The 20,701-nt window shown below is 43.3% G+C and overlaps 1 protein-coding gene across 3 annotated transcripts; it reads right to left on the bottom strand.

Annotated features, from left to right (window-relative positions):
• Window positions 1–794: 794 nt before the first annotated feature.
• Window positions 795–19,775, bottom strand: ANKUB1 (ankyrin repeat and ubiquitin domain containing 1). 3 transcript variants are annotated; one of them, XM_056850151.1, is made up of 6 exons: window positions 19,581–19,775; window positions 17,416–17,559; window positions 14,613–14,829; window positions 12,975–13,089; window positions 9,828–10,745; window positions 795–936 (listed from the first exon to the last, which is right to left on the bottom strand). In XM_056850151.1, the coding sequence occupies exons 1-6, from the start codon at window positions 19,668–19,670 to the stop codon at window positions 852–854; spliced, it is 1,569 nt and encodes a 522-aa protein (XP_056706129.1). In that variant the 5' UTR covers window positions 19,671–19,775; the 3' UTR covers window positions 795–851. The 3 variants fall into 3 exon arrangements, with proteins under 3 accessions (XP_056706129.1, XP_056706130.1, XP_056706131.1); XM_056850152.1 differs by lacking the exon at window positions 17,416–17,559; XM_056850153.1 differs by lacking the exon at window positions 19,581–19,775 and having other exon boundaries at window positions 14,613–14,744; window positions 17,416–17,484.
• Between the last annotated feature and the right edge of the window lie 926 nt (window positions 19,776–20,701).

The following is a 20,701-nucleotide window of genomic DNA, read 5'->3' as shown; positions in this document are numbered from 1 at the left end:
ACCATCATGATCACAGACATCTGAATAACAAAACCTATGGTATCCAACTTCCAGGTAGTACAGACACTGACATTAGTAAAATGCAATTTCTATTGAGAGTGGATCAAACTATTGTACAAAGCATACATACAATATAACATCCTAAAATGACTATTGCTTGCAACAAATACAATAGGATGTAAAATGATGAAATGTCCACATGGATCACATGTAAATCATTAAATTCCAATCTTCAAACTGGTCCATTTATGGTAACTCAGCAAGAATATTATTCCAAAAATAGAAGAGGAGAACAAAGCCTCCACAGTAGAAGGGGATACGGCCGTTTCAAAGTCTTCTTCAGTCCCACTTCTTCAGCATTAAGAATTGGATTAGAAGTGGGACTGAAGAAGACTTCGAAACAGCCATATCCCCTTCTACTGTGGAGGGGCTCTATGGCATTGAAGTCCTTCCCCAAACCCCGTCCTCTTTAGTCTTTAGGCCTTCCCCAAACCCCGTCCTCTTTAGGCTCAGCCCTAAAAACCTCTCGCTGATGGTGAAGAGGGACCTGGCAACCCTAACAAAACTCCAGATGCACAGTCATGAGTTATATACACTACTCCTGTTGAAAATGTATTACTTTATTAATAATGTTTGTTGACCCTCTCTGAACATCATTTCATGGAGGAAAAGGAGATACTGGGGGAGAAAACTTAAGCAGGTCTACTCAGAAGTAAGTCCAAGTTTATGCAATGAGATTTACTCTCAGAGAAGTGTTTTTAGGATTGCAACCTCCTTGAATGTGGCTGAATGTTCGTGTTCATTTCTAGATGGATCCTCTCCTGGATATGCTCACTTAAAATTGGGTTCCTTCAGCACACAGGTTTGCAGATGCTTTTTTTTGCTAGGGTTCTTGCGATGCTCAGTTGCTGCAGCCAAGGTTTCTCTTTAAATGCACTACAAGAAAAGATACAGAAACGTTTGTTACTTTTTTCCAGTCATCATTCGAGCAGAGATCAAAAGTGCTATCCTAAGCAGAGTTGCAGAAGAGGGTAATTCCACTGAAATCAATGGGTTAGAAGGGCGTAATTCTGTTTAGGATGGCACTGTCTGTCCCTTATGCCTATAAAATATAATAAAAACTACTAGAAATGTCAGCATGTAATGATGCTGTAGCAGGGTGATGTCTTCTCAGCAAACGACACAATTATTAGTATTATTTATTTATCATTAAAATATTTGTATCCCATAATACTGTAGAATCCCAGGGGTGAGTTGTGTGTACACTCCCCAAAGGATATTACATTTTGTTAGGGTTGCCAACCTGCTGCCTGCCTAGTAATTGTTGTGAGCCATAATTTTTAAACAGGAGGTAAAACACCAAAGAACCAAAATGAAATGTAAAGGGACCAAGCAGAATGCCAGGAAGTAAAGTCATTATTGTTCTACTATCAGGTTCTGAGAGAACCCAAACCAAGGCCAGTTGTCTTGAATCTCTACTGGCAGAAAGGCAGGATAAAGGTTTTTAAAATACAAATGGTGAGCTCAGAGAAGGAACCGCTCTGTGGAGAATCGAAAGCCAGCCAGCGTGCAAGGAAGCAGAACAGAACTGGAAAGGAAACGATCATGGATGGGCTAGCTACATGTAGTGCCACACGTTAAGTGTTGTTTTTCCTAGGGTTGTCAGGTTCCTCTTCGCAACCGGTGGGAGGCTTTTGGGGCGGAGCCTGAGGAGGGCGGGGTTTGGGGAGGGGAGGGGCTTCAGTGCCATAGAGTCCAATTGTCAAAGTAGCCATTTTGTCCAGGGGAACTGATCTCTATTGGCTAGAGATCAGTTGTAATAGCAGGAGATCTCCAGCTACTACCTGGAGGCTTAGCAAAAACAAAACAAAGGCACCTCCGTGCCTATACCTTGGCGGTTTGGAAATTAGCACGGGTAAAAGGTACACAAATGCACAGAGCCAGTTAGCAAAATGCAAATATTAATAGGTGCTAATTATTAATATAAATAAATAATATAAATAAATAATATTAATAATAATAATAATTTATTATTATTAATAATAAATATTAATAGGTACTAACTACGTTAGTATCCCTTTTGGGAACTTGTGGACATTGCTGTGGCTTAATATTGAACCTTTATGGACTTTGCTAGGCTTTGAAATTACCATTGTATGGATGAAATAATGTGGGGCTGAAGAAACCAAGGTGAAACGGCCGTCCCCCATGTTTTGATCTATAAAACTTTGGATCTATACCTGTTGGATTTATACCTGAGAATAACTTATGCCATTGGAACGGATCATCTTTGAAATATTTAAGAAGAGGACTTTTTTGCCTGTAAAATGATTAATTCCATGTATATATTGTATATTGTTTAGTCACAGTTGTTAGGAATATTTGCTTCACACTGTTTGTCTCTCTTTTCTAGCACCTATTAACGTTTGCATTTTGCTAACTACCTGGAGGCTGGCAACCCTATTTTTTCCCAATAGAAACGTTGGAATAATAACAGGGCAGTTGCCTCGATAAGGGCAGAGAGAGACTGTAATTCCGTAGCAACCAAGACAAATGAAAAACTGAAACTGAGAAAGGGCTGGAATGGCCTGTGAGTGACATAATGAGTGAATAATTCGCTGTAATCCTGCTGTCATTGACTTCAGTGGAACTAAACCTCCATATAGACGATTGTTCTAGGAAGTCAGTTTAATGGCTCTTACTGGACCAACTTCTCTCGGGAAAGCATTGTGCAATGACTTTTATAAGGATGAAAGGTTTCTAATTCTTGGAGGTGAAAAGCGCCATCAAGTCACAGCCAATTTATGATGACCCCATCGGGTTTTCACAGCAACAGACAAACAGAGGTGTCCAATTGCTGGAGATCAGTTGTAATAGCAGGAGATCTCCAGCTAGTACCTGGAGGTTGCAAACCCAGCTTAGCTTTCAAGATCTGACAAGATCGAGCTGCTATGTGGAAAGCAAAGTTGGTCACAAAAGAAAAAGTATTTTACTTACAGATAGGGCCCAAATCGCCAACTTTTTTCTTTTGAAAAAAGCTTTAACATTATTTATGTAGTTCTTCATGTATAGCCTGCGTTTCTCACCAATGGGGACCCAAAGCAGCATACAGTGTTCTCCTCTCCTCCATTTTAAACCTCACAACAACCCTGTGAGGTGGTTTAGGCTGAGAATGTGTGACTGGTCCAAGGTTACCCACAAGTTAATTTTGTTCTGTAAATGTTCGGTTGTGCACTTTACAACACCTTTTGTCAATTTATGACCATAAGGAAATAGACTGCCGTGGTGCAAATTTTACACACGTCTCTACCAATCAGAATGTACAATACACGGCTAGCAGACTAATGGTTTGACTCGGTATAAGGCAACTTCTCACATTAATGAGCAGTAAGTATGAATTCTTACAGGAAAATGCAACCCATTCTGTCAGAGTCACCCTCCTGTCTCCCCGCGCACATGTCCAGTTCAACAAAGCCCTGTCCTGTTTGCTTCGCTTATGTTCTTATAGTGCAATAGCAGTGGGAAAATTTGCCCGCAACTTCTTTTTGTTGAACTCTTTATGAGTCCCTCCGAGTACATTGGCTGTTGCCTCACATGGCTAGCAAAGTTTTTAGTTCTGCTGCCAAAATGAGACTGATCGAGCTTCAAAGCTCCAGCTGTTGCGAGGGTAATTAACAACACTCGCTGTTTTGACAGCATATCAAAATATTTGGCAGTTGTCCAACGATTCCTCCAAATGGTTTTATAAACTCTTGAGAATGATTACATGGGAATAATTATTCACAATATACTTTGAATGATCATGATTTACTATGTTTTTTATATACCCTTTTATTATGACAGAGAGCTGTGACCTCTGGGGCTTGCTTATACCCTCATTCCACATTCTAAGCACCCAGACTTGGAGTTTTCAAGCGCAGTGAGAGTGAAGCATGTAGAAAGTACTTGCAGACCTAGGCCTTTTATGCACGGCTGTTTCCCTCGCGGCCATCCCCCTCCACCGACTACTTCGGGGCTTTGTTTTGATTATGCATAAATTTTCCAACCTTCAGAGGTTGCCTTGTTCTCCCCACGGTTTTGGATAACATTCCCACAACACCCATAAAGCATGCTCCAGCCCTGTGCAATTTTTAAAAGGTGTGCTTCAGAGTGGAGCAGGAAGGTAGGGTTGTAAGTTCCGGGTAGGGAAATACCTGGAGATTTTGTGGGTGGAGTCTGAGAAGGGCAGGGTTTAGAGAGGGGAGGGACTTTAATGACAAAGAGTCCAATTGCCAAAGCGGCCATTAACTCCAGGGGAACTGATCTCTGTCATCTGGAGATCAGTTGTAATAGCAGGAGATCTCCAGCTGCCACTTGGAGGCTGGTAACCCTAAAGACCACACTTCTAAGCTTTTGCTTCAGCTGTAAAAAATGCCCAAGGCTAGTATTGATGTGCCAAGGTCCCTACAATCACAGCACCAGCATTGGGAGAGACCAGGTATGCTACAAAGCATCTTCCTCCATGCAACTTTCCCCCTGTTATTTGGGATCCTTTTTTTTTTTGCTGGGGAATACACAAACACTCTCTGCACGACACTGATACAACAGGAAAAAGGTCTTGCTAGGGTTGTGTTGGGAAGGGTGACAGAAAAGTATTGATTGTTGATGTCTAATCTTTGAGGCCAGAACTGTGATAATGCTGCCAAAGGAATGCAAGCCACTGTTCTGGGGGGAAAAATCACCAGGCATTATTTGTACCTTGTTCTCTCCACAACTGGACTCCTGTGTTGATGCATGCTATGGACAGTTCTGGCCAGGTAAGAGACTTTTTTGTAATATTACATCACATTTATTCTTTTTTTTTTCTTTTTCTGGAGCAACAAAATGCTGGAAATGGCCTTACGGCATTTGGCAAAACTGACCCTGAAAGCTCCGTCTCAGACACCTTGGAGTGCTATGTTTTAGAGCAGATGCTGTCAAATCAGCTTTGTTGCAGTTGCCACAACAATGCATTCAAGGCACTTTCTTGTGGTACACAACAGCAGGCGTGGTGTGGTGGTTAAGAGCGGTGGTTTGGAGTGGTGAAGTCTGATCTGGAGAACTGGGTTTGATTCCCCACTCCTACACACGAAGCCAGCTGGGTGACCTTGAGCAAGTCACATTCTCTCAGCCCCACCTACCTCACAGGGTGTCTGTTGTGGGGAGGGGAAGGGAAGGTGATTGTAAGCCGGTTTGAGTCTCCCTTAAGTGGTAGAAAAAGTCGGCATATAAAAACCACCTCTTCTTCTACATCTTGATCATTATGGGTACACACAGGCAAAAAAATATACTTGGCCATCTGTGTACCCAATTAGGGCCTTCAAGGAAGTCAACAGTAGGGTTACCAGCTCTGGGTTGGGAAATACCTAGCTATTTTGGGGGTGGAACCTGAGGAGAGCAGGGTTTGGAGAGGGGAGGGACTTCAATGCCATAGAGTCCAATTGCCAAAGCGGCCATTTTCTCCAGGGGAGCTGATCTCTGTTTCCTGGACATCAGTTGTAATAGCAGGAGATCTTCAGCCACCACCTGGAGTATGAAAATCAGTACAGGAGCGAATATTATTGGAAATCAACAAATTCTTATTGTGACTACACACATATATATCACAAAAATAGTCACGTTGACCATCAACATACAAAACGCGACATGCATCAGACACAAAAGGTGGGTAATAAATAGGGTGAGTACACTTCAGTCAATAATCTTTCTATGTTTCTTTTTCCACAGGAGCAGGTTTGTATGGACGAAAGGATGTCAATGGACACAAGTTCATCAAGAGGATACGATCGTTTCGAAGTCTCAAAATTCAAATCTTCATCAGTCCTTCATAACAGAACTCTCATAAATTCCTATGTTATCATCCATGTTGCAAAATCCCCTTAGGGTAAGGTTGCCAAAGTATTGCAATATCAAAATATCCCAAGCAGGGTAAAATTCAAAGTTCCTTCCTCTAAGGGTAAGGTCAGAGAAAGGCTTTTTTTTTTGAGACTTCGAAACGATTGTATCCTCTTGATGAACTTGTGTCCAAACCTGCTCCTGTGGAAAAAGAAACATAGAAAGATTATTGACTGAAGTGTACTCACCCTATTTATTACCCACCTTTTGTGTCTGATGCATGTTGCGTTTTGTATGTTGATGGTCAACGTGACTATTTTTGTAATATATATGTGTGTAGTCACAATAAGAATTTGTTGATTTCCAATAATATTTGCTCCTGTACTGATTTTCTTATCCCCTGGATATTTGTACAGAGGTGTCTTTTTTTCTCCACCACCTGGAGTATGGCAACCCTAGTCAACAGTTTAAAAATATAATACAAACCAGTTTTTAAAATAGTACATGTGTGTAACACCAACAATTAAAGATTTGGATTGTGATATTTATTAGCAGATTAATTTAGTTGTATCAAGTCTAAAAATCTTGGTTTAAAAAACAAAGCGATGCATTTCTCAGTATTAAACATACATGGTTTTTTGGGGTATTCATTAATTTATGGCTCCATTGATCCAATGTTGAGTGATTAAATTAAGTTCCCTTCTTTCTACCGGGTGTTTCCAAATGAATATCTTCAGTTATGTTACGATTGTTAATTATTTAAGCATTTTGAATGAATGTGGATTGGCCTCTTCGCTTTCAGCAATGAGAGTGAAGAAACTTTTCCACAGACCCTGAGATTGAGGTTCCTCCACCACCTCTTCCAAATGTTGGGATTTCCTGTGGTCATCGGTGGTGTAATGCCACCGCCTCCCTCCCTTTTTTGCACAGACTCATTAGCGTTACTGCGACCCTTTGGCAAAATGAAAAAGGGGCGATGTGTGTGCAATGAAAACTGGGGAGGGGGGATACTTAGGATTGCCAACCTCCAGGTTCTAGCCGGAGATCTCCTGCTATTACAACTGACGTCCAGCTGATAGAGATCAGTTCACCTGGAGGAAATGGCCGCTTTGGCCACTTTGGCAATTGGACTCTATGGCATTGAAGTCCCTCCCCTCCCCAAACCCCGCCCTCCTCAGGCTCCATCCCAAAACCCTCCAGCCGGTGGCGAAGAGTTCCCAGTGCAAGCACCAGGTCATTCCTGACCCCTGGGGTGACGTCACATCCCAGGGTTTACGAGGCAGACTTTGTTTACGGGGTGGTTTGCCAGTGCCTTCCCCAGTCGTCTTCCCTTTACCCCCAGCAAGCTGGGTACTCATTTGACCAACCTCGGAAGGATGGAAGGCTGAGTCGATCTTGAGCCTTAAGCTACCTGAAACCGACTTCTGTTGGGATCGAACTCAAGTCGTGAGCAGAGCTTGGACTGCAGTACTGCAGCTTACCACTCTGCGCCACGGGGCTCTGTAACCCTAGGGGTACTGCTTTACAAAACATTTTTAAACAAGACAATAAACCTTCACCATAAACATGGCCAGCCAGCAGTACCCCACCCCTTGTGCAAAGGCAAACTGAGCAGCGATTGCAAAGCATTTATCCAACTTTTTAAAGCAGACCAAACACCACCATCAATATGCTTTTTGGGGCTGAAATCAAAAGATTACACCTTCACTGCTAGGAAAGAACTGATCTCAATGAAAGCAGAAAAATAACACAATTATCATGTTCTTTAAAAAAATTAAATTGGGAAAACCAAACATTTTTCTATACATGGGCACTTTGGGGGGAGGGGGGAGGGTTGAGTTTGGAGGATAGGGATGGGGAGGCCGAGTCTGCATGAGGTATTGGTGATGCTCAGAAATGGGCAGAACAAAATAGCTGTGGATTGAAGACTTCCCCACTAACAGTCCAGCAAGTAGAAATCGACCCAAACATATTTGAGGGAAAAGCACACCTGGAAAAGTATGGAATCCAGGCAAAATCCCTGAATGTACAGAGAAAGCAGCCAAGGCAAGTCTAGATAGCCAACCAAAGTAGGGTTGCCAACCTCCAGGTAGTAGCTGAAGATCTCCTGCTATTACAACTGATCTCCAGACGATAGAGATCAGTTCACCTGGAGAAAATGGCCGCTTTGACAATTGGATTCTATGGCATTGAAGTTCCTCCCATCCCCAAACCCTGCCCTCCTCAGGCTCCGCCCCAAAAACCTCCCGCCAGTGGCGAAGAGGGACCTGGCAACCCTAGACCAAAGCCCGAAGTTTTAAAGGACCAGACTTGCGGGAAATAGCTTGTGTGGAAACAGTATCTTTTTCTACAGCTGCTGACCAAGCACCACTCACAAACGATCATTAAAGTGCTTTGAAAGTAGATTAAAAGTGCATTATTCAGCATCTGTTAAAGTGCCCTATGTGTTAGATTAAGCTTTTGTTTTAAACCTTAAACCATCACGGCCACATGATGGCAGTATTTACTCATCACTGACAGTCTTCATCTTCCCACTACTTATTTATAGAACTCTTTCCAACTGTGAATTATAATTGGTAAACCTATAATTACTGAAGACAATTCAGTTATTGTGTCTCTGCTTCTCTTGCTTACAGATATACACACACAATTTTTTAAAAAACTGAAGAAAACAGGGAGGCAGTTTGTGCCCCGCCCCTCAACAAAATAGCATCATCAAGACACAAAGACTGGCATAAATTATACAGCCTATGAGACATATGCATCCTTTCATGTACATTTTTAAAAACACAAAAGTTTCTAGTTTTGCAGCGCAAATAAATCCTATGCTAAAAACAGGGCATTTTTAATAAAGGTAATAGGGCTATATTATAACAAATGGTTCTGGACTGTGGTTTTATGAAAGGAACAGGATTGTGAACTATATCTCTGTGTAGAGTATGCATCATCTGTTCACTGTATGTATTATCCTACTTTCGTGTTTTTTTGGGGGGGCGGAATCAAGTCACATCCAACTCATGGCAACCCCATAGGGTTTTCAAGGCAAGAGACTAAAAGAGGTGGTTTGCCATTGCCTGTCTCTGCATAGCAACCATGGAATTCCTTAGTGATCTCCCATCCAAATACTAACCAGGGCTGACCCTGCTTACTTTCTGTGATCTGATGAGATTGGGCTAGCCTGGCCTATCCAGGTCAGGGTTTCAGTGCTTTGTTTTTATGCTTAAGTAATACCATTTCCTGCACTAACATATCATGTCTAATACTCCACACTTTGTTTCAGATTGCTGTAATCCTAGTAGCTGGAGATCTCCTGCTATTGCAACTGATCTTCAGCCAATAGAGATCAGTTCACCTTGAGAATATGGCCACTTTGGCAATGGGACTCTATGGCATTGAAGTCCCTCCCCTCCTCAAACCCCACCCTCCTCAGGCTCCACCCCAAAAAACCCCCACTGGTGGTGAAGAGGGACCTGGCAACCCTAGAGCCACATGTGGCTCTTTGACATGCCACTTGTGGTTCTTGCTCTTTTGAGCACCATTTAGGATTGTCCACTCTGGGATGGGAAACTCCTGGAGATTTGAGGGTGGAGCCAGGGGCAGGTGACGTTTGGGGAGGGGAGGGTACTCAGTGAGGTATAAGGCATAGAGTCCATCCTCCAAAGCAGCCATTTCATCCAGGGAAACTGATCTCCGTTGTCAGGAGATCCGTTGTAATTCTGGGAAATCTCTAGGCCCCACCTGGATATTGGCAACCCTGGCACTGTTCCCCAGTGTGGCACCTGCCATGGGTCTCAGAAAAGTGGGCAAGGCTCTTGCCCAGTGGGGTTTGTGATTGACAGGAAGTTTCCCCCTTCAAATATTTGCTGCCAGAGGAACCGCTAAACTGTGAACCTCCCTGAGGAATAGGCCTGGTTTCTGATTTTGGGCTGTACTTCAAAACAAATGGTCAACCCTTTGTAAAGATAAAGAAATACCTGGCAAGAGCTAAATAGTAGATAGCGTTCTCCCTCGGAGTTCTTCCACTGTGTTCGGAGAATGACTCCAAAGAAGGGTTTAGCAGAAACTTTGCATCAGGGATGGAATAATAGTGATGAGGCTTGAGGATAGAAATGGGGGGCAGGGGAACTCTTGCTAGGCACATATTTTGGTCCATATTTTCTTCATTGCAAAGAGACACATTCTTCTTTCTGCTTCTCTTTTTTCGCTGAGGCTTGTCTGTGCTCTTGTTTGCATCTCCCAGTGGTGGTAATTTGAGATTCACTCCTTTTTGGTCCCCTTCTGAAGCCTTCAAGCAACATGCCCCCTGCCTGTGTTGGAACAGATTATTTAAACGTAGCCGTTTGCTGCCTGCATCCTTGACCATGGCTTGATAAAAGCCTTTTGAAGTCATTTTTGGCTTTGTAAAACCATCCACAAGGACAATGTCTCCAACTCGTGTCCTGAAGACGGCAGTCTGGTTGCGTCGCTTTATCCTACAGATGTTATTTTGAGCCTTAAGAAGCCACAGTTTTAACTTAATGTAGATTTTCATGGGAAGGGGAAAATTGGGGTAAGAAACCATGGACCACATCTTGGTGACTAAGTACAATACGCAATCCTTATGTTTATATTGGATACATAATTGCAGTGGAGTTTGCCCTGCAGAGTTTTGGCACTCAAGACACAGGATGCTATAATTAATGAAGGCTTTCAGCATCATGAGTTGGCCAGCATCAGCGGCTGCATGGACTGGACACTTAGCCACATCTGGATGGTGGTTGCTTTGACACCATTCACGGTAGGGGTGCACGCCGACTTCCTCAGTGGGTCTTGCACCCTGTCTCAGGAGCCATGCCGAAAGCTGAAGGTGTCCACAAAAGGCTGCCATATAAAGGGCTACCCTCTTTTGATAACTGAAAGAGAGAAGGCACATGAAATGTTAAGTCAGCATTAAAAAAAAGTCCTTCGCAAAACTACAGCTCAAACGCATATGTCCAGCATTGCTCCCACTTTTCCAAATGACACACATGAACACATGAAGAACACATGAAGCTGCCTTCCACTGAATCAGACCCTTGGTCCATCAAAGTCAGTACTGTCTACTCAGACCAGCAGCGGCTCTCCAGGGTGTCAGGCAGGGGTCTTTCACATCACCTTCTTGCCTAGTCCCTTTCAACTGGTGATGCCGGGGACTGAACCTGGGACCTTCTGCATGCCAAGCAGGTGCTCTACCACTGAGCTATGACCCCACAGACATTTGGATAAGAGGAAGTTCACATCAATGAAAGGTGCCTTTGTAAAGGTGTCAATAGGTACATGGGAGATGGAGATTGGTTTGGATAGTTGATGTGGTCCAAGGACTTCCTTAAGGCATTCTGTTGAGAACTAGATGTCATGAGTCATAAACTAGGTAAATCCACTCTACTGGCAGGGATCTATTCAGTCAGGAAAATGACGAGAACACAGTGCTCAAACCTGCATGTCTTCCCATCCTGCATTAAATAAAACTGAAGTGGATAACATTGTAAGGACTTGTCTTCACCAAAGATGCACATGGGAAGTAGAGAAATGGCAAGCAGAGAAAAACCAGTCTTTGCCGATGCACTGATGGGTATCCCATGGTAAAAGGAAAGATGGTTGAGTCTGCATATGTTTTTCTTGCTGGACACTGTCAGTCAAAACAGTGACAATGATATACAAGCACCACATTCATTCATGATTGTAAACGTAGCATCTGACAGAACGGTGTGACATATGCTTCAACCAAGCATACCAGAGGGGTATTTCATAATATCCAGTGGACACAAAAGACAAACCTCTGAAGGCTTGTCAAGGAGGAGAAATCCCATTTCCCCCTTTTCCACTAACACTTCTGGCTCCTCCCCCCCGCCCCCCGTATCTGGCTCCTGCTTGCCACCCACCATGTATTCCTCTGTCCCGGCTTGGCTACCTCTGCCTCCTCCCCACTCTGGCTCATGTCGTTGGGCTTCCAGATCCCTTCTTGCCTGCCCACTCTCTCTTGTTCTCTGCTCCTCCACCCCATGGAGATCAAGGCAGAGCCAGCATGGTGTAGTGGTTAAGAGCGGTGATTTGGATTGGTGGTGGACTCTAATCTGGAGAACCAGGTTTGATTCCCCACTCCTCCACATGAGCGGCAGACGCTAACCTGGTGAACCGGGCTGGTTTCCCCACTCCTCCACATCAAGCCAGCTTGGGCTAGTCACAGTTCTCTTGGAGCTCTATCAGCCCTGCCTACCTCACAGGGTGTCTGTTGTGGATAGGGGAAGTGATGATGATTGTAAGCCGGTTTGATTCTTCCTTAAGTGGCAGAGAAAGTCAGCATATAAAAACCAACTCTTCTTCTTCCTCCTCCTTACTGGTTCCTAGCTGCTTTAACTCTGAGTTATTTTTGGGGGGGTAACATCCGCACATAACCCCCAAATAAGGGTTTAGTAATTTTAGTAAGATTTTCCTGCAAACCTGGGTGTTTTTCTAAGATTGCAATATCTTATATTACAGTCATGGCTGACCCCACTTAAGGAAGAATCAAATTGGCTTACAATCACCTTCCCTCTCCCTTCCCACAACAGACACCCTGTGAGGTAGGTGGGGCTGAGAGAGTGTGACTAGTCCAAGGTCATCCAGCTGGCTTCATGTGTAGGAGTGAGGAAACCAACCTGGTTCATCAGATTAGCCTCCACCACTCGTGGGGAGGAGTGGGGGAGCAAACCCAGTTCTCCAGATCAGACTCCACCAAACCACCGCTCTTAACCACTACGCCACGCTGGCTCTCTTAGATATACAGACATTTGAGTGCGTAAAGACATAAATCAGTAGGTGCCTTTGGGCTGTAAAACCTCCCTCTTACTGCACTGTACATCAAGCTTTACTTAAGTACATGAGGTTTGTTTTAGTTTGGGGTGGTGGTGGTTGCAATCCACTGTAGAGGACGTTTCCATTTGCCTGAGCAGCATTTTACACGAGGGTGCCAAGGCCATTGTATAATGTAGGCCAAGCAGGTGCAGACTTCCATAAGAGGCATTTTGGAACAGAAGTGCTCAGTCAAAAAAGGAGAAATCTATTTTCTCCTTTTTTATTTATTTATTTTATTTATTATTATTATTATTTATGAGTCACCATACTTGACTACTGGTTTTTCCTTTGATAGATAGCGCTGGACTTTGTATTTGTTTCCCAAGAGACATCCAGTGAGGAATTCTTTCCATCCATCCCAAACATCCATATGAAGTAAAGTACCTGCCAAAAGAAAGTTACAGTCATTCGGCTCAGTTTCTAGCATTGTTAGGTATAACATTTGCATAGTCATGAAACTCTCAGCCCAGTAATATGGCAAAATATAGTGCCAGCCAGCCAAGATGAAGACCATTTTGTATGTAGGAATTTTCCCCTAAGCAAAAATTATGGGTTACAGTCCAAGCGCTGCCAGTGGAACAAAGATGGTGGCAGAATGGGACCTCTTCTTCCTCCTGTAGCTCACTATGCTCCCCCCTCTTTCTACTGCCCTGACCTGGATGGCCCAGATTAGCCCAATCTCCTCAGATCTTTGAAGAAGAGTTGGTTTTTATATGCCAATTTTATCTCCCTTTCAAGGAGATTCAAACTGGCTTACAATCGCCTTCCTCTCCCCACAACAGGCACCTTGTGAGGTAAGTGAGGATGAGAGAGCTCTAAGAGAACTGTGCCTAGCCCAAGGTCACCCAGCTGGCTGCATGTGTAGGAGTGGGGAAACCAGCACAGTTCACCAGATTAGAGTCTGCTGCTCATGTGGAGGAGTGGGGAACAAACCTAGTTCTCCAGATTAGATTCCACCGCTCTTAACCACTACACCATGCTGGAAGATCAGCAGGGTCAGCTCTGGTTAGTACTTGGATGGGAGGCCACCAAGGAAGTTCAGGGCTGTTACGCAGGGGCAGGGAATGGCAAACCACCTCTGAATGTCTTTTGCCTTGAAAACCTATGGAGTTGCCATAAATTGGCTGCAACTTGAGGGCACTTTCCACCACCACCAGTTCTACTCTTGGTAGGCAAGGGACCTTTGAGAACAGTGTGGTGGTAAAATGGGGCCTGCAGAGGGAGGAGAGAAATCAATAAAAATTGTCCTCCCCTACTCCACCAATGGAAATGCCATTAAAAAAGGTAAAGGTCCTCTGTGCAAGCACCGGGTCATTCCTGACCCATGGGGTGACGTCACATCCCGACGTTTCCAAGGCGGGGTGGTTTGCCAGTGCCTTCCCCAGTCGTCTTCCCTTTACCCCCAGCAAGGTAGGTACTCATTTTACCGACCTCGGAAGGATGGAAGGCTGAGTCAACCTTGAGCCGGCCACCTGAAACCGACTTCCGTCGGGATCGAACTCAGGTCGTGAGCAGAGCTTTAGACTGCAGTACTGCAGCTTACCACTCTGCGCCACGGGGCTCCTTGGAAATGCCATTACTTTGGGGAAATGCAGGATCACCAGTCCTGGGTTAGGAAATACTTTGAGAATTTGGGGGTGGAACCTGTGGAGGTGGGGGTCTAGGGAGGGGCCTCAGCAGGGTATAATGCCATAGAATCCACCCTCCAAAGCAGCCATTTTCTCCAAGGGAACTGATCTCAATAGTCAGGAGATCAACTGTAATACCAGGAGATCTCTAGGCCGCACCTGAAGGTTGGCAACCCGCTTTGGATCTAAATCTATAACAATTTCTTAATTTCTGATGGTCTAGGCAACTGGAAGGTCTAGGCAATCTTGGAAAATAGGTAAAAGACATAGTATTCATACCTATATCTAACTGATAATCACTCAAGGTATTGCAGTCATACATCTCCCTGCCCTCTGGAGTCCTGAGACAATAAATACTGTTTGGGAAGCCACACTTCAGGGTTACCAGGGTTTTCAGCTGGGAAACTTTTGCTGAAAGAAGATAAATCTTTCCCATAATGGGCACTTTTTCATGGGTGACAGTATTGTAGACATAGAAAACTGGCTTGTCTTCTTCCTGGAAGGAAACCCCAACAATTAAGCACTCCTTTATTGATTTAAAAAAATTCTATCCCACTGAACAAAAACAAGGCAGCTCACAACAAAATTTTAAAAATACTTTTTAAAAAGTATATAAACAAAGAAAACATCTGAAACACTTTAAACAGCAGCATGTAAAACAACATTATCCACATCATAAAATGGAGAAGAAGAATCTTAAAATTCTAACTTGAAAACCAGGAGCAAGAAAGAATAACAGCAACAGTGCAAACAGGTGAAAGAACATACATAACCAATTAAAAACAGGCTTCAAAGGCAGCCCCAGGTACATTGTTGTAATTCTGGGAGATCTCCAGGCCCCACCTGGAGGTTGGCAAGCCTACTTACAGCACCCCTCAGCAAGGAAAGAAACGGGAAAGGGACGGTCAGGCCTATTGACGTGATTCCGCCCCTCCGCTTTTGTGCAAGCACAACAGGAAAAGGGGAGGAGTTTGGAGAGGATGCAGCAGAGTGGAGAAGGGGTGAACAGATGATGATCCTGCCTGCTCCCATGTTGCTTGTAGGTAGAGTTGCGAGCCTCCAGGTGGGATCTGGGGATCCCCTGGAATTACAGCTCATCTCCAGAGTACAGTGATCAGTTTTCCCGGAGAAAATGGATGCTTGGAAGGTGGACCCTGTGGCATTGTACCACACTGAGGTCCCTGTTCTCCCCAGGCTCCACCTCCAAATCTCTGGGAGTTTCCCAACCTGGAGCTGGCAACCCTACCCCCCATCCCTGTGGTGTCCAGGGGGGAACCTGGCAACCCTACGTGTAAGTGCTGCCATGCCAGAGAAGCATTTGTGTGCTCCCTGTCTGGAAGCAGTCACTGATCAACTGGATTTACAGTGCCATCTTAAGCAGCCTCCTTATTCCATTCTGTATGGCTAAATGTGGTGCCTTCCATAGAGACAAATCACGATGGGTAGCCATGTTAGTCTATCTGTAGCAGCAGAAAAGAGCAAGAGTCCAGTAGCACCTTAAAGACTAACAAAATTCCTGGTAGGGTATAAGCTTTTGTGAGTCACATCTCACTTCACAAAAGTGTTCTCATTGATTCTGGCCCCACCCACACTGCTTCAGTTTATCCTCTGATTTCCACATGCATTTTTGTGCCTTTGTTCCCTCCCCCCTTTTGAAGTTCTTATGAGACCACTTTTACCCTGATCTTTTCTGGAAGCTGATTTTGAATTGCCTTTTCTCTCTCATATAATGTTTCTGCCAGATTTCTTTGTCCCAGCCATTCCCATCTGCCTTTTCAATGACTGGACTGTCGTCATCAAACCACTCCCTCTCATCCCACTGCCCTGAAGATGAGTGGTTTCATGATTTAAGGCAGTAAAATACCAATTTAGCGATAAACCATTGTAATGATGGGGTTAGCAGGTTCCGTGAATTCCCAGCTTGCATTTGAAAAAAGTAAGGCCATTTATGCATGGGAGGTTTTGCCTTGGATTTGTCGCTCTCTAGATGCACATTTTCCCCATCCAAGTTCTCAAATCTCAACAAGCCCCCAATGCAGAGTTTTGAGAATTCGGACGGGGGAAATGTGCATCTAGAGAGCGCCAAATCCAAGGCAAAACCTCCCACACATAAATGGCCTAAGTCTCTCACATACCTTCCTTTGCAGAAATATGCCTTTCCGTTATACCTTTGCGAGGGAAGAGACTATAGACTTACTTTAAAAAAAAAAAATGAAATCTAGGAATTTAGAGAGCCTGCTTAACTTACCATTACAACAGTGTGTCTATAGATAGATGTTTTAGTGCCTTTTTAAAAATGATGTTGATATTAGATACAATATTAGATACAGTCATGATATTGATATTAGATGCAAGCATGGGCAAAAAAAATTAAAAGTAGGGGGTGCTGTGATGATGAAAGCATTCCTCCCTCGAAATTCCTCATTATTTAGGGCATGTATGGAAGAGAATAAACTGACTCCATGATAGAGAAATTCAGGGGGGAGGCAGATGTATGGAAGAACTGTGCTCAAGCCGATTCCAGTGCTTATGGATCAACTACCAAGAAAATCAGGAGTAAGTCGAGCATGCGGAAAAGTCATGGCCCCTCCCCCAAATTAGTCTCAATCACTGCAGCAGGGCAGCAAAGGCCATTAAGCCAAGGAGCTGGCTGAGATTCAGAGCTGGAGGCGCATCTTTCTTAGTGCTTCAATTATAGTTGCAATCTAAAAGCAAAGTCTTGCCTTTAAATAAACTTGCTAATTGGATCTGTCCTTGCTGTTGCAGAAATCTTTCCTTCTGAAGATTCAGCTTCTATTGAGAAGTACTATGCTATCCTTTAAAAGACATTAAAAAAAAGGAATTTTAGACGTTTCTGACAAATAAAGGAGAGATTAAGAATTCATTAATACTGTCTTAACACCTTTCTGCAGTCGTTATCTGAAGGAAACCAGTCCTGGGCTAAGGTCAGATGCTTTTGATTACTGCGGAGTATTGCTACCATAAAGGCTATAATTTGGAGACTGAAAACAGCATGCACAGAATATTTCTCTGCTAATTAGGCAGCATGGGTTTTTTTTTTTTTTAAAGAGCTGTACAGTACCTTAATAACACATTTAATTGTGGAAGAAATTGATATCCCTACATCAGCAAGAATCCAGCTGTCCTTCAGTACTGCTCCTGCATACATCAACTCCAAATATCTCCTGCCTTGTTTGTCTTCAGAGAGAGGGATATGGAAATAATCCTTAAGAAAACAAAATGTAATAGATTGTTCTTCTGAAATAATAAGAAGCTAACTTTCAGGGTAAACAACCAATTAGCAGAGTTCAAGTCCATAACCATGACTTACGGTAAGTAAAACACCATGATCAAAAGACAGCCCAGAATTATGCTTGGTTAATTTGGATGTGTTTGATTGTTAGAGCTTGTCTAGAATGGTTAAGACCCAGCTATTTCCATAAATATTTCATGCAAATGAGTATATAGTCTGTTCTATGTTTTGGTTCAGCCTTTTTTTCTTTTCTGCAATATGCAAAATGCTCCTAATTCTCACTATCCCAAAGGAATCCAGGAAGTTAATATACAGGGAAGAGCAGGGGGCAATACATACTACTGGTGTTTATGTGATGAATTGCCATATGAACAATTTTGTGAATAATCCAGTGTATGACCACATGTTTTTAAAGTCCCCTCCCCTCAGAATATGGTAAACTGCAATGTGGGGACAAAACCAGTTCTGCACAGCAAAATCACTGAAACCAGTCTGGATGTTACTTAATAATCAAAATGTTAATCAAAATAATCACCCAATCTTGTTCTAAGATCAAACTGTCAAAACAAGTATAAAAAGGTAAAGGTCCCCTGTGCAAGCACCGGGTCATTCCTGACCCATGGGGTGACGTCACATCCTGACGTTTCCAAGGCAGACTTTGTTTGCGGGGTGGTTTGCCAGTGTCTTCCCCAGTCATCTTCCCTTTACCCCCAGCAAGCTGGGTACTAATTTGACCGACCTCGGAAGGATGGAAGGCTGAGTTAACCTTGAGCCGGCTACCTGAAACCAACTTCTGTCGGGATCGAACTCAGGTCGTGAGCAGAGGTTTTGACTGCAGTACTGCAGCTTAACACTCTGCGCCACTGGGCAGTATAGCATCAAATTAATCAGGAGTATATCCATTGAGACCTCAGACCAGAATCAGACCATTAAACATGTGGAAAGGTAAAAACCCTAATGAAAAGTCGGGTAAAAATAGATATTTTGGCCTGGCGAGTAAAAGACAGTAAAGGAGGTGCCAGGTGAACCTCAAGGGAGAGGCTATTCCAAAGGTGAGTTGCCACCACAGAAAATGCTTTGTTGCTAATCTCGACAGCAGTCCAAATAGCTCAGCGTATCCTGAGCTCTTCAAAGCTTGGGAGCTAAGCAGGGTTGGCCATCATCAGCAGTTGGACAGTAGGCTACTGGGATGTCTTAGGTTGCAGCCCAGATGAAGGCAGTGACAAACCACCCCTGCTCTTCTCTTGCCTCGAACAACCCATGGCTGGGGTTGCCATCAGTTGGTTGGGACTTCACAGCACATTCCTTTTCTTCTAGTCACCACCTGTGTCACCTCTGAAGGCACAGAGAGGACAGAGAGCAGGGCTTGAAAGGCAGATCTTAACTGGCAGTAGTGGACAGTACGGAAGGAGGCAGGCAGTCCTTCACGTATCCTGGCCCCGAGCCATTTAACAACGTAAATAGTTTCAAACATATTGAACTGTTTGTACGTAGGCTATTTGCTATTTATACAGCAACTTAGGATGCCACAAAGTTTCTGGTTATGAGTTTGGTAGTAACGTTAAAAAAAATCTTTGTACCAATTCCTCTTTTGCATGCTGGGACCAAAGGGCTCAGCTAAACCTCAATCAGAATAAAAGTCCCAGTTATTTTACCACATGCAGTCAAAATAAACAAGCCCTTCTTGCATTAAAATATATACAGATCTGAAACTGCCTGTTCAGGCATTTTTAAAAAATTATTTAGATGGGGGGAAAGGCACCAAGTCACTTGGACTAGAACAATCCTGCTGGCAACTCTTGTCTAATATGAACTGATAATATACATTTTAATAAATTGTTTACAATGAAATCCAGTGACAAATTAGTTCCTTATTTTACAAAAATGTGAAGCAGATATGACCCAGTTCAGATTTTCACACGCAGTGAAATGCTAAGACAACCATGTCAACATTATAGAGAGCACAGCAATTTGGCTCTTGGCCAAGTTCTTACCTTTATCATCAGCTTTACATCTTTTACGGTATCCTCCAAAGAAATGTCAAAAGATTCACAAAGTCCCTCAAAAGCTACAAAAACCCTCATTTTGCAAAATGCCCATTAAATTCTTTCAAGCTCTTTCTACTCACACCACAAGCTCTGCAGATCTTATATTTACAATGGCAGCCATAAAACACCGGTCCTTAGGAGACTGTAAATATCTAACACAAATGCATGCATTTTTCTTCAAAGCCGAAGGCTGCTGGGAAAGGCCAAGCTTTCTGAAGCAGCAGAGAGTCTGAGTAACAATGAGCTGACTGCCCTAAGTTGAGCTGCTTAGGAAAATGTCCCCCCTCCAAACCACAAGCTTAATTAAACCAGCATACCACGTATTGATCAAGGCAAGCAGGAACAAGCTTTCAACATGTGCATGCATGCTTCCAGCTAACCATACTAGTTTTATTTGCTCAACTAGCACTTAGCAAACCATTGAGCATCGTTACATGAATGAGTGTTATTGTTTATTTTATTCCTATTGGCATTCTTCAAACTTTCTCTAAATAGATCTTTTATCTGTGCTCATGTTACCATAACAACTGTATAAGCCTGTTAACAGCGCTTGTTGTGCCGTTTTCGATTCAAAGCCAACTGTACTTTTTTCACAAAAAGGCCAGTCGCTTGAAAGGTCGACATCCAATAAGCAAGAGAATGAGAAGAGGGAGTAGTGGTTTCCCACTGCCATTTAATATCACCATGCCATTTAACATACACTTTTTCTCTTGGGTAAAGTACAGACAGTTGACCTGTGGTCTTAAAAGATGCTTGTTGCTCTCAAGCTATTAAAACAGTAAGCTAGCTGGAGCCTGTAAAATGAATGTCCCTGTACAGTGAATGTGCTGTTGTTGTTTTTTAATGCAAGTACAAAAACTATTTGCACTGTATAAATGACACGTCAATACAAAGGAACAGCACAGGCTCTTAACTTCGTAAAGAACAATGCTGTATTCTAGGACAATAGTATGGAATACAGAATCACACACTACTACAAATACAAAAAACAAACTGTATCATAGGCATATGGGCAAAAGCAACATATCTTAACAGCTAAACAGATGAAAATCAATAATGCGTGTGGT

This window comes from Euleptes europaea, chromosome 5 (assembly GCF_029931775.1).
Source record: "Euleptes europaea isolate rEulEur1 chromosome 5, rEulEur1.hap1, whole genome shotgun sequence".
Classification (NCBI taxonomy): domain Eukaryota; kingdom Metazoa; phylum Chordata; class Lepidosauria; order Squamata; family Sphaerodactylidae; genus Euleptes; species Euleptes europaea.
This window is presented reverse-complemented; position numbering and strand designations above follow the sequence as displayed.